The sequence below is a fragment of the Rhineura floridana genome, chromosome 3 (genome assembly GCF_030035675.1).
Source record: "Rhineura floridana isolate rRhiFlo1 chromosome 3, rRhiFlo1.hap2, whole genome shotgun sequence".
NCBI classification, from domain to species: domain Eukaryota; kingdom Metazoa; phylum Chordata; class Lepidosauria; order Squamata; family Rhineuridae; genus Rhineura; species Rhineura floridana.
The window spans coordinates 132,235,931-132,252,802 of NC_084482.1; the positions used below are offsets into that span (position 1 = coordinate 132,235,931).

At 42.5% G+C, this 16,872-nt stretch overlaps 1 protein-coding gene across 2 annotated transcripts in view; it reads left to right on the plus strand.

The window, feature by feature from the left end:
• TWF2 (twinfilin actin binding protein 2) overlaps positions 1 to 16,872 on the plus strand; it is an 80,362-nt gene continuing 63,490 nt past the window's right edge. The window contains exon 1 of one of the 2 annotated variants that reach the window (XM_061617958.1): positions 1 to 189. In XM_061617958.1, coding sequence (XP_061473942.1) covers positions 165 to 189 — 25 coding nt within the window. In that variant the 5' untranslated portion in view covers positions 1 to 164. The remainder of the gene's footprint in view (positions 190 to 16,872) is intronic. The other variant, XM_061617957.1, reaches the window with a different exon arrangement.

The window sequence follows — 16,872 nt, forward strand, 5'->3', positions numbered from 1 at the left end:
CTACACCGCGTTCGGCCCTCCCTACGGGCGGGCCCTGCTAAAGCCCCTCCTGCTACAGTCAGCAGGAACCCGGAAGCGGGTGGTGCTGGAATCGGAGCTTATTTCCTGCCCGGGAGACACTGGCCAGGGTGGAATCAGTGGAAAAACGGACCTGATCCGGAGCCATGACTCACCAGACCGGCATCCACGGTAAGAAAGCACGGAGCCCTGCCGCTGTCCTTCTCCTGAGCCGCTTCCCCCCCCCTTCAAGCTTGTAATGCCTGAGCCTCGGGCAGCAGCTGCTGTCCATCCGTGCAGCCGCACCCCACTCCAAATCTCCTTTCCTCTACCCTCCTTGCCGCGGTGCATGACTCGATGCAATGCCTGTAGCGGGCAGAGAAATGTAGTTACGTGCCTAAAACTGTGGGTAGCAACACAGCAGTTACCCGAGCTTGATCCGGTTAGTCCCCGACCACCACCCCCCGCTTTGAAAGCGACCGCTGTTCTGTGGAGGTGGAAGGCTCCTAAAGCAAAGGGGCATCCATGATGTCCTGGGAGGGATCCGTTCAAAGGGGGACATTTCTTAAAATGAAAGCCATCTGGCTATCTTGGAGATTAGAGATCTTGCTGCTCGTATGGGCTCTTGGCATATCGACATTGCCTTGCAGCGGGTGCAGTAGATGCCTCACTGAGTCCACATTTCTCCTAAATGGTAGGTAGCCTGAGGTCACCTGAGAGTATCCATTTTTCTCAGGTGCTAGGCCAACGGCTGTGCAGCTTTCCTTATAGTTTGCGCAGTTTACCTGGAGTGATTGTTTCTGAGTAAAAACCGGTATGTTCTGCATAGTCCCTGGTAGCTCTTGCTCACTTGGATTTTCTAGAAACCACTGCTCCAATCATCTTCGCTATTCAGACTGCAGCTGCATATGTTCTGGATGACTTTTGTTCTCTGGTAGCCCCATGAGGCCTTTAGTATATCTTCTATTTCAAGTCTTCATATCTGCGCAGCAGCTTCTTTCTTGTAAAATATGCAAAGAATCCCCACAGCAGTTATTTTGATTCCCTGTCTGTGGGCTGCTTTGTGGGGTATCCTTGGAGCGCCTTGTATTTCTCTGCTCTGCAAAGGGTCTGTCAGGAACTCTTTTCACCAGAAATGTGCCAGCCTTTCCTCTGCTTCTCCATTATCTCTTAACATGTTTAGCTCTGCAGTGTGAATCATAATTGCAGGAACCATTTCCCTTTCTGCATAGCGGGCAGCTCCTTTGCTTCATGTATCTCTCTGTGTGTGCCTTTAGCTTTCTTCAAATAATCACACAAAAGATAATCATAAACATTAATCTTACCAGGTTCTTTATGCATGCCAGGATGTTGTTGAAATGCAGCACAGGATTGCAGCAGAGGACAGCAGTTCTGCAGAAAGCAAAGTGATGCAGGATTTAAGCTGCTGAATGTGATTATACGTTACTATAATATGTTAAACAGTTTGTGTACGGTGTATGTGAATTGTACTTATCAAATTAATAGTAACCATGGCAAAAAAACCCTGTATGCCTTTTGTCCTTCTATTTTTAACTTCTTGCCAAAGATTTTCAGAGATAACATCAGGTTACAGAATTTCACTGCAGGCCTAATCCAAACCTAGTATTGTTTCCGTTTTAATCCTCCAAATAAAATGCTTTTTCAGTAACTGTAGATGTCTTGTTTTGCGAATATTGAATGTTAGACTCCATGGTGAAATCTTTGCAAATGGCAATCATCCAAGAGAGATTGATTGTTGTGATGATACAATTTGATATAACAGAATGAAACTGAGAAACAAGAAATATGATTGGAAGCCAGGATGATTTCTGAACAGAGCAACCAGCAAATTGTCTCCCAGGACATGTTCACACACCCATTTCTTACCTTGAGAGTTATACATTTGGGTGGGTAGGATCTCTTACAAGAGGATCTTAAGCATAATCACAAAACTGTTTCTAAAGGCGGTGATGGGGTGGCGGTCAGGATTTGTGAAACTAGTTCGTATTCCTAATATATATAATGTAGAAATATTGTTTAGTTAGATGTTGGAGTACCTGAAAACCTAACAACTCCTCTTCAACTAAGGCAGATTTGGCTTGCAAGTTAACTCTAGCAATTTAAGGGCCATTCATAAGTTATGGATTAAAATATATGTACACTTGCATTTGAATTAGTTATATGTGGCAAGGAACATGTAGCTGATTCCAGCGTGATGAACTACATTATATTTTTATTCCACACTTCTTCCAAGAAGCTCAAGGCAGTGCATCTAATTCTCCCCTCTCTCACATTATCTTCACAATAACCCTGTAAGGTAGCTCACACTGTCTGTCACCATTCACTTGGTGCATACTTGTGTACAATATCATTTCTGGAAGTGATTACATGGGTCTTTCGGTAACATTAATCTGTAACACGTGACATAAGCCTGAAGATCCAGTTGGAGATATTGCTCAGTTTATCCAGATGTTGCTTTTCACTATAGCTAGCTTGACCCTGTAGTACTAAAATTGGTATGGGTGTGTGTGTGTTGAAAAGAGGTGCCAGCTAGCATGGTATCTTTAGCCACAGCCTTTATTTTGAATTGTGCCACTTGTATTGTGTTGAATCAGCCTTCTGAAACCAGAAACCTTTTCTGGAAGTTGCTGTAATTGTTCATAGTCTCATAAATTCTAGGAGGTGGTTCATTGACTGGTGGTTAAAATATCCAAAGAACAAGACTGGACGAATACCTGGTCAGTCTTTGCTCTTGTAAAATATTGTCTAGTATAGGGGTTCCCAAACTGTGGTCCACAGACCAGTCAATGAAACACCTCCTAGGCATGTCTGGATTTGTGGTTGAGGATGGGAGATGGTACATCCATCACATTAATTTTTTTCGTATTGTTTTTTAATTGTATTTTTATTCTTTTATTTCTTATATTTCATTGTATTCCAATTTGAATTCTATGGAATTCAAATTGGAATGCAATAAAAACAATATATAAAAAATAAAAGAAGGAATTAAAATGCAATTAAAAATCATACAGCATCTAGCACACTGCCAGGATCCTCAGCATTTTTCAAGTGGTCCATTGGGGGGAGAAAGGTTGGGAACCACTGCTCTAGTACCTTGAGTCATATGTATTGCATTTCTCAGTACAGCTGTAGTTGTGTCTGGAATGAAATAGAACTCCTAAACTTCTACACAGTCATGGGGTGATTTGTACCCTCCTATCCACTCCTTTATTCTCCTGTTCTAGGATTATTTACATGATCAAAGCTTGAGCGAGTGATATGCTAATACCTTGACAACACCATGTTCACTAAGCTTAGTCATTAGATTTGGCAATTTCTTATAATTCAAAGGAAACCCACAGCAGGTGAAATTATGGAAGAAGGGAGTTCAGCTTTAATAATTTATTGCTTGTGTAACCATCCCTGACTTGGATTAAGATTTTCAATTTAATAGTCCTGTTAATAACTATAGCATCTTTGGGTTTTTGTAAATAGGCCCTGATGAAATCACAGGCTTGCATTCTTTAGTTATCTAAATACTTTGATGCTTTGCCTCGAGAATGTTAACTTTGGTTTGACATAAGTGATTTTACTTGTCTCAAATCATTTATGCCTTGAAATGTCTCTTGGGATAGTTGGCATACTGTTAAGTTGCTTCAGAAGAAGATGTTTTGATGCAACTGAGTATGGAAAGGGTTCATTTAAGGTTTTGTTCATTGTAAACAAAGTGAAGATACAGACTACGGATCACTTCTTCTCCTATATAGTTTAACTGCTTTGAAATCTCAAATGAGGTTTTAAATGTGCTATAAATTATGTAACATAATCAATACAAGTATGTAGAAGCAGGAGCTGCTAAAGATCTCCTGGGTCAGCTTTTTTGCCACTCTTGACAATGCAAAATTGTAACCTACTATAGATTCTTCCATGGCTTGTCCACTTCAATTGCAGTGAATTTGTACACTGATGTTTTCCCCCAGCTGCTTTCAGGAGTCTGTTGTGCAGAATAATTGATCTTCATATACCTGAATGCTTCCTGTTGTTAAACACCTTGGTGAGATTCTTTTGGCAAGAACCCCACATTTATGGCCACTATTACTTAGTGGCTCAACCACCAATGCTTGGCAATGAAGCAAATTGTCTCCAGGCCCTTGCTCTACAAAGAGTTTTAGTGAGAAACAAGTGTTTTTTTGTTTCCTGATCAACAAGTACATTTGAGAAGTTGGAAACGCTGAAAAGAGGAATACCTGCTCTGTTTTCCTCATGACTCTATCCTTAGAAAATGGACTCTTGATAAATTTATGAGTTTCACATTCTTAATTAAAAGTGCCATAGGACATATTTATATAGAGTGTTGGGGTTTCCTCCACCCCTCCCCAAATTTTGGAATGCATGGATTTAATGCTTTTGATGCCCACAAATATTACACAACTATATAAAGCATATTCTGACCTCTTATTTATTTATTTATTAAATTTATTAGTCGCCCATCTGGCTGGTTGTCCAGCCACTCTGGGCGACGTACAAGATAAAAAACAATACATTAAAACGTTAAAATTTAAAACCATAATAGTAAAAACCTAACCCACCCCAAAAGCCTGCCTGAAGAGCCAGGTCTTCAAGGCCCGGCGGAAGCTCATCATAGAAGGGGCATGGCAGAGGTCATTTGGGACAGAGTTCCACAGGGTGGGGGTCACTATTGAAAAAGCCCTCTCTCTAGTCCTCACCAGTCTAGCTGTTTTAACCGGTGGGATCGAGAGAAGGTCTTCTGAGGCTGATCTTGTTGAGCAGCATCCCTGGCGCTCCTTCAGATAGACTGGGCTAAAACCGTATAGGGTTTTAAAGGTCAAAACCAACACCTTGAATTGGGCCCGGTAAACAACCGGTAGCCAGTGCAACTCCTTCAGCACTGGAGTGATGTGATCTTGCCGGTGGCTGCCTTTAATCAGACAAGCCGCCGCATTCTGTACCAGTTGCAGCTTCCGGACCGTTTTCAAGGGTAACCCCACGTAGAGCGCATTACAGTAGTCTAGGCGAGAGGTGACCAGGGCATGTACCACCGGTGGGAGCAGATGGTTGGGAAGGTAGGTATTGATAGAATACCCCAGGGTCAGCGCTTGGGGTGTAGTCCATAATAAGAATGAATGCTTGATTCTATACATGTCTATTTCAGATTCTGTTTCCTGCATTTCTGATTGCAAATCAGATCACCAAAAGTAGAAGCACAAGACTCTCAAGTTGATATGCCTTTAAAATAGTTTGAATTGCTCCTCAGGCTGTGCGCACACCATATATTTAAAGAGCATCCTCCCAAGAATCCTGGAAACTATAGGTTAACAGTGCTGGGAATTGCAGCTCTGTGAGAGGCATACTACTGTTCCCAGTAGGGGAATTGTAGGGGGGATAGTGCTTTAAATGTAGGATGTGTGCACTTCAATCTCTGCCTGCATTATCCCAAATTCTCTTACATTGATTAGTTGAAGTCTACAGGAGTTGTGGGGTGTGCCCTATACTACATGCTTCCTCCAAAGTAAACCCATTGGGTTCAGTGTGACTTACTTCTAGGTAAGTCTGTATAGGGTTATAGTCTTAGAGAGCAATCCTAACCATGTCTACTCAGAAATAAGTCCTATTGAATTCAGTGGGGCTTATTCCCAGGTAAATAGGATTAGGATTGCAGCCTTGGTTTTTCTTCCTAATCGCATTCCTCTTTTGTCCAAACATGCATTTTAGGGAGGGTTAAGGTTGATTCACTTTCACCACTTGATAAGTCTTCAAATTAGTGTCCTCTATCACATCTAGTAGAGCAAAGGTGATGATCCACTTTTTTAAAAAAAAAATTAACAATGTGGGCTCTTCCCTGTGGAAAACATACATCATAATAAATGTGTTTGGCAGCAATCCTAACCCTGCTTACTGGGGAGTAAGACCCATTGAATTCAGTATGACTTGCTTCTGAATAAACATGGTTAGGGTTGCACTGCAACTCATTGAAGTGCCAAAAGGGCTTTTTGTTACTTTGTTATAGTAGACTACAATGGCAACTAGAGGCTCTGGAATTCATGTTTTTGTAATGGAGCCTTATGGTGAAGGGTGGGTTGTAAATCCAACGGATGAATGAATTACATGTAAAAGGAGCAGTACTGACTGATGAAAAGTTATTTTTGTCTGCTAATGCACCCAAAATTATTTGGTTTGCATCTTGAACTGCCTGATCCTACACAGAGTTAAGCATATCTAAGCCTAACCAGAAGTGAGATGGAGGGTAGACTGAAGCCAAATACAGGAACAGAATGTGGGTTCATTGTTTTGTGCTCCATGCCGTGTTGAGAGGAATCTTTCTGTTTCAGTATGTATTTCAAGTATTGGGAATTTAGCAGTTTGTAAAATCTGAATAGATGCTTCTATCATTTGTACCATATTGCTCTCCAGAAGTACCTTCCTGCTCTTGTATTTGCTCCTGGGAAGCTGTTTTTCTGACAGATCAGCCCTGTCTTGCATTTTTCTATTTTGAATACCTTAAGTGAAATGTCTGTAATGCTTTGAACAGTCTTCCCTACCCAGGTCCTTTATTTTATTTATTCTCTCAGTTGTATGATTTGTGGTGGTTGGCTGAGTATTATGCCAGATCCCCCACCTTTAAATTTGCAGTTCACAACTGGTAATCCATCAAAGTGATGGGCCTACACTACATGGGTGTTCCCTCCCTCTACAAAGTGTTGCAGAACCAAAAGATGAATGCAAGTGCAATATAATTGCTAACTACTAGGCTTTTTTAAAAAACAACAACAACACTAGATTATCCCATATAGCCTCTTAGGTCCCTTAGGAAAAAAATCTATAAAATGGCACTGCTAAATTCTAGCTAAATTAACCAAGTGTAGCTATGTGGGTCTACTCTCACAACTAATAACATTCATTAGAGTCGTCATTCTTTGCTGTAGGGCAGGCTCTAAATATAATTGAACGCAGATTGCTTCATTCCTAGCGTACCTTCTGCTTGCAAGGTCTGTATAACATTAAAGCAATGGGGTGGCTTTTCCATCCTTTCATTGCATGCTTATGGGAACGTTCTTAAGGTACTTTATTAAGCTATGGCTTTTGTCCCAGTTTTAATTTGTCTGCAGTGTTTTCATAATTGTTAACTTGGATTAGTACTCCACCCTTTTTAATCACTATAGAAGAGTGGAGAAATCTTCCCTTTTCTTTTGCTTGTTCTTTATGGTAAATCACTGCAAGCCCTATATAGTTAGCTCAGTTTCACCCACACAACTGCTCTTCTGAGGGCAGGTTAGGCTGAAAGATGATGATTAGCCGAAGGCAACTGTAACTGCAATCCTAACCCCACTTACTTGGAAGTAAGCTCCGTTCAGTTCAATAGCACTTACTTCTGAGTAGACATGGTTAGGAATGTGCTGTGAGTGACTTACATGACAGAGCAGCAACTAAACCATATTAAGTGATTGTATGCATATCCCAGATTCATGTTGACACTGACAAACTATTGTTTAAATATAGGAAGTGGCATATTTTGGTCCCAGATAAAGGAGTTTCTGCTTCTCATATCCCATTTTGTGGGCTGTTCTTATACATCGAGCAAAGTGCCAAAGTGCAGCATTTTGGATAAAATCCCTGAGTAGCCTGGGTCCAGGCTATCTGTCAGAGCGTATCTCCCTCTATGAACCTGTTCGGACTCTAAGATCCTCCAGTGAGACCCTTCTCATTACTCCTTCTTTTTCGCAAGCTCTTCTTGCAGAGACACAGAATAGGGCTTTTTCGGTGGCTGCCCCTAGATTATGGAATTCTCTCCCTAGTTAGGTTCGGTTGGCTTCCTCATTATCGGCTTTTCGCGCACAGGTGAAGACTGTTTTATTTAGACGGGCTTTTAACTAAAGTAGTTAGTTTTAACCCATTCATTATTTAATTTATTTTTAAATTGTTTAAATTGAATATTGTGTGTTTTAATTGTTTCTGGTTTTAATGTAAGCCGCCCTGAGTTCCTCGGAAGAAGGGCGGGGTATAAATATTTTAAATCAAATAAATAAATAAATAAATAAATAAATAGATTCCTGGTCATATTTTATTGTGTGGGAAAGGCCTGAACTAACACAGCACTGTAATGCACTGATGTGCTTATTTCTTTTTCTTTTTTGACATTGGGAAGTGTTCAGAATTCACCGTCCTATTTCAGTGTATCTGCATATTTACATATTGGCAATATTGGAAACCACCAGCTCAGCAGTGTTGTGAGCAGGGCTGTGGAGTCGGTATGCCAAACCTTCGAGTCCGACTCCAACTCCTCTATTTTTCCACTGTCTGACTCCAACTCCTCTATTTTTCTACTGTCCAACTCCACCCAAAATTGCTTCTTGTCAATCAAAATTTATTTGGAAGTCAGAGTCGGTACATTTCTACCGACTCTGACTCCGACTCCATCCAAAATTGCTTCCGACTCTGACTCCACCCAAAATTGCTTCCGACTCCACGACTCCGACTCCACAGCCCTGGTTGTGAGATGCAAACCTGGCCTTAGAGCTGTCTACACACACAAGTAGGGTTAGCCCATCCTTTCCCAACCTGGTAGCCTGCAGCTGGTTTGAACTACGTCCCATCATCCCCAGCTAGCACAACTGTTCTGGCTGGGTCTGATGGGAGTTGTAGTCATAATATATGAAGGGTACCAGGCTGGGGAAGGATGAGCTCAGCAGTAGTCTTCAGTCCTTTCAGACCCAGGGCACACCTTTAATCCAAACATGAATTTCTTGTTTTTTACAGTGGTAGTGCTGCTGTTGTGATTCACCGTAGACCGGGCTGTGACCTGGTAACGGATCCCAACTTACTAGTTGAAGACCAGTGGGCTAGTGTAATAAGATAAGAGATTAACTGGAACTGAGGCACAGGAATAGTTCGTTTATTCTTTGCACACTCCTGGGCCTAGTTTTCTCTAAGGCAGGGGTTTCCAAACTATGGTCCATGGACCACCAGTGTTCTGTGTGCTTCATTCAGGTGGTCCACAGTATGCCTATGGATTTGTGGTTGAAGATGGGAGACAGCACATCTATTACACTAAATATTTGCATTGATGTTTAATTCTATTTTTATTGCTTTTTAATTTTTTGTGCTGTGTTTCTTTGTTACAATTTGAATTCTGTAGATTTTCAGTTGCTACAACAGGCAGAAAAATCATTAAGTGGTCTACCAAGACTCTCAGCAATTTCTAAGTGGCTTATTGGAAAAAAGCTTGGAACTATTGTTCGAAGGTGTCTGGTACTACTTTGGACTGAAAGTGAGGTCTCACAGGAGTTTGAGTGCTCCAACATGCACGTTTTCCCTCTGCCTCAAAAACTAGTGTGTGAAGGGGAAGATGAGGCTAGATCTTTTCTGTCTGACACCTAATGTTCTATGTGGAGGGGTTTTATTTCTTTTTTCTATGAAGGAGAATTCAACCATGTGAGCCCCCAACTTCATGCGTAACATCAATACATTCCCAGATGCCAGTTTACCCCCTCAAGGGGAAATAGGCTTCATTTGTACAAGGAGCAGAGGGGGATTAGGCTCGATTTGGGTGTTCCCCCTCAGGCAAGTAACAGTTGGCTGGAGCATACTGCCATCTCCCCATCGGTCCATTTCATTTGTTTATTTCAAAATATTCTTAGCCTGCCCTTCATTGCAAAGTGGTGAAGGGAAGCATGTCTTTACCGGGGAGTTTGCTGTATCCCTGTAGGCCTCCCTCTTGTGAGGTGGGACCTTGCAGATTTTATTCTCCAAGCAGGGATGGGGAACCTTTTTTGGCTCAAGGGCTGCATTCCCTGATGGGCAACCTTCTGTGGACCACGTGCCAGCAGTGGGTGGGGCCAGAAGCAGAAAATGGGCAGAATGACGGATACGATTCCTGCCTTTTATACGGTCAGCTACAGATAGACAAAAGCCAAAGGTTGTCTCTCCATCCTTCACTCAGCCATTATCACGGCTCAAGGACAACTTGCAGGCAAACACAAAGAGGATGTAGAGGGAGGGCGGAGAGGGCATGTTCTGGAAAATGTCCAGCGGGGTTCAGATAGAGAGGCCTGGGGGCAGGCCTGAGGTTCCTCACCCCTGCTGTACAAAAAAGCTCTGTGGATTGGGGCACGGGCTAGGCCAGCAGGGAAATGATGATGGGGGTGGGAGTGGGACTCGGGGGGGGTTGGCCCTACTCACACCCACCGTATCACTGTTGGGAATGCCCCAAAGGGGCCTTATACATTCTGTGTGTCGTTTCCATCTCTGCGGTAGGATAGTACCATAGCTTTTGCTTCTTCTCCTGGAAGTTGTACTTAGAGCCATAATGTTCTGCCTCTTAACATCACAAGTTTTTTAAAAAATTAATAGTGTGCATGTGAATGTCTCTACATGGAAACATTGTGTGGAGGCTAGTCATCCTCACAACTTTCCCAGAGCAGCATATATGATTGGGGCTGAGCTGAAAGTTAACGTCCTGTTCATGTGAACTTCTGGGAAATGTTACAGCCTCCAAGCAATAATTCCACATCAAGGTGTCAGAAGTGATTTTATATTGGGAGTCAGGATTGAGTCATGGTTGCAGTAAATAGTTCCTTGAGCTTGGTTTGGGTCTGAGGGCTGGGTTATACACAGCCCCCCTCCCCCCAAGCATGTATGCTTCTATGTATCAGGAGAACAATTATGAAAAAGGCCCAGTTAATGTCTTCTGTGTCTGACAGTGGGAGGTTGGAAATACATGGCTCAACCCCATGCCCACAATCCATAGAGCATATGAATGTTTCTAAACCAGCACTTAGAGCAGGTTTTGGGGACGTTTGGACCTCCAGATGTTGCTGATTTACATTATCCCTAGAAAGCATGGCCAATGGGAGTTCTAGTTCAGCAACATCTGGAGGGCCAAGGGTCCACCACACCTTTAGACTCTCACAGTTTTGACTTTCCACATGTTCTACTATTTTCCTAAATGTGCAGGAACTCTCCTTCAGCAAGACCTCCATGGAACTGAAAATGATGGCTTCCTATGTGAATATAGGAAGCAGCCTTATATCAGGTCCTACTTGCCAGATGGCGCAGCTCATGTAAGAAAAGAGCTGTTACTGCAGGATTGAGATAAACTGCATGGTGTCATTCTGAATCCATCCAATGGGAATTCCAGCTCACAGGGTTGGTTTTAGACAAATGATGATAAGGCCTGATAGAATGAATCAATGAAGATATTGGACTAAATTTCCTGGAGATTTTGAGGCATCTAGAGATTCATGAATTTTAAGCAGTGCTTTTTTCCTCTTAGGTCAGCCAACTGATACCCTTGAACTCTTGTTATTCTGCACTGGCAGATCTGTTTTTTCTCCCTCCCCCCCCCTTTTTTTTGAAAAAAGAAACACGGGAAAAATGGGGGGGGGTATAACAGTTTTTCCCCAGTTTTCCCAGTTTTTTCCCTGGGCCTTCACATCTCTACTCATTATAGTATTTCCTGGGTCATACCACTTTATCCTGCAGGAGGGAGTCTGCATGTTCAAATGCTCCCTCATATTAAATTATCCCAGTGTCAAGTCAGGAAGGACACCTGGGCTAAAACTCTCGTCCCTGACATAATTACATTTCCATGTGCAAGGAATCATGAAAAAAAATTGAGTGTTTAAGCATGCAGCTGCCCTCCTGTATTCTGAAATAGTATAGTCTAGGAAGGGCTGCACCATGTGCTCTTACTTGAATTGGTGTCATCTGCGGATTCTGTTTTGGAACACTTGGGCTTTTAACCAGAAGGTTAATTAAGCACTTTAGATAGCATGAAAACAAGCCACAGTGCGAAGTTGATTTATTGCTTCTCTCATGCTAGAGAATTCTGACAAATTCTTAGTCAATGATGGCTGTGTTTACAGAGCAGCATATTCAAAAAGAGGTGGAAAATGAAAGTTGGCCACTTTCTTCTGTCTTAAATGGTGAATAACTTGACTGATTTAGCTGCCCAGGTAGTTACCATACATTACTTACATTTTACGCAAAATTCTCCTACAAGTAAGAGCTAAGCTGCTGTCAGCCCATTTTGCAATGAGAAATCACAGAAGATTTCACAAGGTGACCAGGATAGATTGAACTAAGTGTTAAATCAAAGTCCCTCTGCCTTGAATCATATGGGTCACTGGGCTACCTTAGTAAAGGCATACCAACTTCTATACAGTAGCTCATTCTCACAAGGATATGATGTAGCCATTGCTGTATCTGACTGCCTCCGGCTTTCCCAGTCTGGTAGATAAAGTGCCTTATTTGCATTGGTGTGAAGTGGTATAACAGAACAATTGGCTGATGATCTTCCATCTTCTGAATTCTTAGAAGTATTTTTCACTATAACATTCTGGAGACTGCCTTCTCTTGGAACAGAAAGCATGCGTGCTGCTGAAGATTTTTTGTTTGCTGGCTAGTAGAAAGGGGAATATTTTTAATGGGGAAGAAATAGAAAAGGAATTTGGTTCACCCTTTGCCTAGGCAGGAGGAAAGAACTCTGCCTGGTTAAGTGTATGAGGTCTTACAAATGTGTGAATAGTGCATTAGGAACACTTTGGTGCTGTGTCAATATATGGAGGTGATGTCCACTTAATTTGAACTGCAAAAGTGATATCTTAATCTGGCATGGATGGCTTTTTTTCCCCCTACAGAAGTTCTGCATTCTTGCAAGTGGTAGACATTATAGTGCAAGGATGGGGAGCTTCACATCTGGGGGCCAAATGTGCCCCTCCAAGCATCTCTGTCTGGCCCTTGGCACTTTCCCCAGGCCACACTTCCTTTCCAGGCCAAATCCCCGTTTAGTAGGCCACATCCCTCACTGGCCCTGCTCTGTGCGCTCTGTGTTCCTTGAACTATGATAATGCCGCTTGCTTGCTTCCCTGAATGGACAGGTGGATGATGAAGAGAGGTGTGTGTGTGTGTGTATAAACTTCTGGTTTTTGTGTGACTTGAATGTATCCTACTGTACAAAGTCTCATCTTTTGCCCACCTACATTTTTTGCCTCTGGCCCTGCCCATCAGTGGCACGTGGCCCCTAGAAGGTTGCCCGTGAGGTGAGGTGACCCTCAAACGGAAAAAGGCTCTGCACCCCTGCCATAGTACTAAAAGATCCTGCTTAGTTAGTTAGTTATAATCCACTTCATTGTTCACACAATCCAAGTGATAAACAACATTAAAATACAATAAAACAACACTCAATTTAAATTCAGCTGAAGGTAAAAACAGACAATAAACAATGTAACTGCGTCAGTTAGGCAAAGGGCACCTCTTCGTGATGACAAGTATGTATTTGCAAATGCCCAGCAATTACACATGCCAAGGAGGCAGGATTGGCCTCCGCTTTCTGCCATGTGCGCACACTGGTTGCAATTGTGTCTTTGCTGCTGTGTAATGTAACATGTGAAGCAGATCATCTTCTGCATCAAGGATGGGGATGCTGTTGGATTAAGAGCACACTGCCTTCTCTGCTTTTATAAAACAAAAACTGTGTTGGTCTTCTATCAAAACAAAACATGCTGAAGGTCAATTGGGAACTGAGCAGACACAAGCACATGCCATAATACATCTGATTGGCAGATCAAATTATTAATTTGAATCATCTTATCAGCTCCTTTTCATACTGCAAGCTCCCACTGTTCCCTCTGCCGCTTTGTTTGTGGAGAATACTAAAAGCTAGAGTGTTCAGAAAATGGAGAGGAGCTTTAATGCAAACAAAAGAACTACATTTGATACAGAGCAGTAATTTTGTCTGAATAATTAAGGCCCTGTGAAGCTGAGTGTGTAAAGTTATTGCAACAGAGGAAACCCCTTGGAAATAGTGTGCTTAAGAACCTTTTAATGTAATAAGATGACTGTTGGGATCCATTCCTGGGGCTCTAGGTACCTGACACTTGATCCAGCCTTGTCCAGGCATTGCTTGACTCTTGGGAATCTTTGGAGGGTGAATGACTGGCAGCTATGAGATTGTGTTACAGGCTTGAAGTTCAGAGAGTAATATATTCACTGGCGTGGCTCTCTGGCTCTTTGTGAAACTGCACCATTAGGACTCTATTTCAGATACCAGGGACTTGTCTTGTATGCAACCGTTCAGTTTTTTATCAGAGAACCTCTGATAATTCTGAATTCTGATTGCCTTGATCATCATGCCAGGGACTTGTTTATGAGGTCACTAAAATATATCCAAGCCAAGTTAGTTAAATCAGCGTTTAATGCCCTTGTGGAGAGTGGCAAAATGTATTAGAAATGCCGACCTTGGCATCAGCGCATCGAGATCTTGAGCCTTTGGGGTAGGTATTTAGAAGTCCTGTGCCTCAGTTAATCTCTCCCCCCCAAAAAAAAGCTGAGATGGGTGTATAAAAGTGATACTGGAACATGATAAACTATAGAGGAAGAATTGGGACTCTAGCCTGGGTTGGTGACATAGATCTTCCTCAGTTAACCGTTTTGGAGTTAAGCTAGCCAGTGGCATGTTTTGTTGCCTGACTGAGCTGCACTTGGAGCCTATAATTTTTTAGAGAGAAATTGGTTCAAGGAGCAAACAGTTGCTCAGCCCAGCTTTCTAACCCAGTTAGATATCAACAGCACTATTCTCCCCCTCATGGGGGGAGGTTATGCTGAGGTGGTTCTCCACCTGCCCTACTCCCTTGGGTATAATAAAAATGACACAAGAAAATTTTAGGATGCTGATATTGTCTCATGTAACTTACTGGCCTATGTAATATAGGAACACATCTTGTCCAGTATTCTGTTCTCACAGTGGCCGACCAGTTGCCTGTGGGAAGCCTGCGAGCAGGACATGAGCTTACCATGTGGAGGCTGGTGCCTGGCAGCCGTTGAGTGTTTATAAAGCAGCTTGTCACTCTGATTGCCGTTATTGCATTGGGACTTTTGATGCCGTTGCTGGGTACTCTTGGCAAAAGCTGGTGGTGTGGCGGGATGGAAACTTCTCACAGCAATGGTGGTGTTCCTGGTGCTGAGCTGCTCCTGCCCATAATGACTATTGCATGGAGTAGCCGACACACCAAAGCTGTTTTCAGTACCCTCCATGTGGTGAGTATAAGGTGTAGTGCAACCCTTAGATACTCTGTGTGTGTTTGTGTAGGAAGCTATTTGATGTTAAGTAGCTTGGAGTATGTAATATCAACAAAGGTGTCTCTCTGTACATATTTTATTTATTTCTGTTTAGTTGCTTCTGTTGTTGCCTTTGGACTGCACAGGTGGTCCAAAAGAGGTCAGCTGTAAACACAACTGGGGAAAATCTGGAGAGTTGGAAGTTTCATGTTGAAACATGGTCAGAACAAGAATGTCTGAGATGATGCTACCTTTGCTAGCTAGGAGGTCAAGTTGTCATTACTTGGGAACCTTACAAGGCCAAAAACCTTCTGGGGGATTTGTCTTAGTCATCATACCAAATGTAGTCCCTACGTCCTCAAACCCAATGAATGGGAAATGAAAGCAGCTACTCAGAGTCTCCTTAACATAAAGATTACATCCAAAGAATGAAAGATTGATAGCCACAGGCTCAAGTTTCCTGTTAGGAGGACAGAGTGACTTGACATATCCAGGGAGGCATTCATTTCAGGGTTCATGTATTATTGATCCAGCTCATGCTGGGACACAAGTTGACAGAGGGAGGGAAAGGCTCAGAGAGAAACTAGGCCTACTTTTCTCCTACCTTGGGATATGTGTGAAATGGCTATGTGATTACAATTGACAATATGTGATTACAACACTGAATTAGGGGAGCTGAAGAAGGTCTGGCAAATATGTCATAGGTGTGGGGGTATATACTTCCCCAGTTCATACTATAACAGGCAGGTGTGACTGAATACATTACGGGGGTGGGGGATGCATGGCAGAATATTCCAAGAGAAAAGAATTGTGTGCTCTTCAAATATTTGATTTAAATCAAGGTTCCCATTTTGAAAATCATATAGCTCCTGAACTAGCAGGCATAGTAATTGACTGCTCTAACAATTGAAACATATTGCTTTGCAACTATATAAAGACTTTATGCAACCAGTGAGCACAGTTCAAACCTTTGGACATTTGGTCCATGTGCAACTGCTGAATTATCTCCTTAGAGATGAGAGACTTGGGTTTTTGTTTGGTGCTCTGCACTCCTGCAAAGAAACTAAGCAAGACCACTTCCTTGACTCCTAAGGATATACTTGTAGTCTTTACATAATTTATTCTGCTTCTCATCAAGAGGTGCAACAAACTGTACACGACCTAATGCCCTCATTACTCAAAATCCCATGGAGATCCCTTTGACTTCAGAGATTCTTCCAGATAAAATTACCTTTCAAATATATTTTCAGTCATGAGGGATAGTAACTTGCATTTTGCAAAGGGAGCAGAGATTGTCAGGATACAGTAAGGCCCCCTTTTCAGAGTTCCGCTAATACGGCAGCGCCAGCGGGGCGATCAGCTGTAGCGTGGGGAGCTCCAGCTGACAGTGATCAGCTGTAGCGCTTGAGCTCCCTGCGCTCCAGCTGATTGCGTGCTACTGAATTCTATACACCAGACTAATTGTTGTTTGCAATTAATTGCAAACGAATTGCTGCTTATGGAGCGAGAAATGGCATATGTCCAAGCTGGGTTTAGAAAGTGAAGAGGTACCAGAGATCATATTGCAAATATACGTTGGATAATGAAATGAACCAAGGAATTTCAGAAGGAAATCGCCCTGTGCTTTATAGATTACAGCAAAGCCTTTAATTGTGTAGATCATGGAAAACTATGGAATGCTTTAAAAGAAATGGGGGTGCCACAGCATCTGATTGTCCTGATGCGCATCCTATACTCTGGACAAGAGGCTACTGTAAGGAGAGAATATGGAGAAACAGATTGGTTCCCCATTGGAAAGGG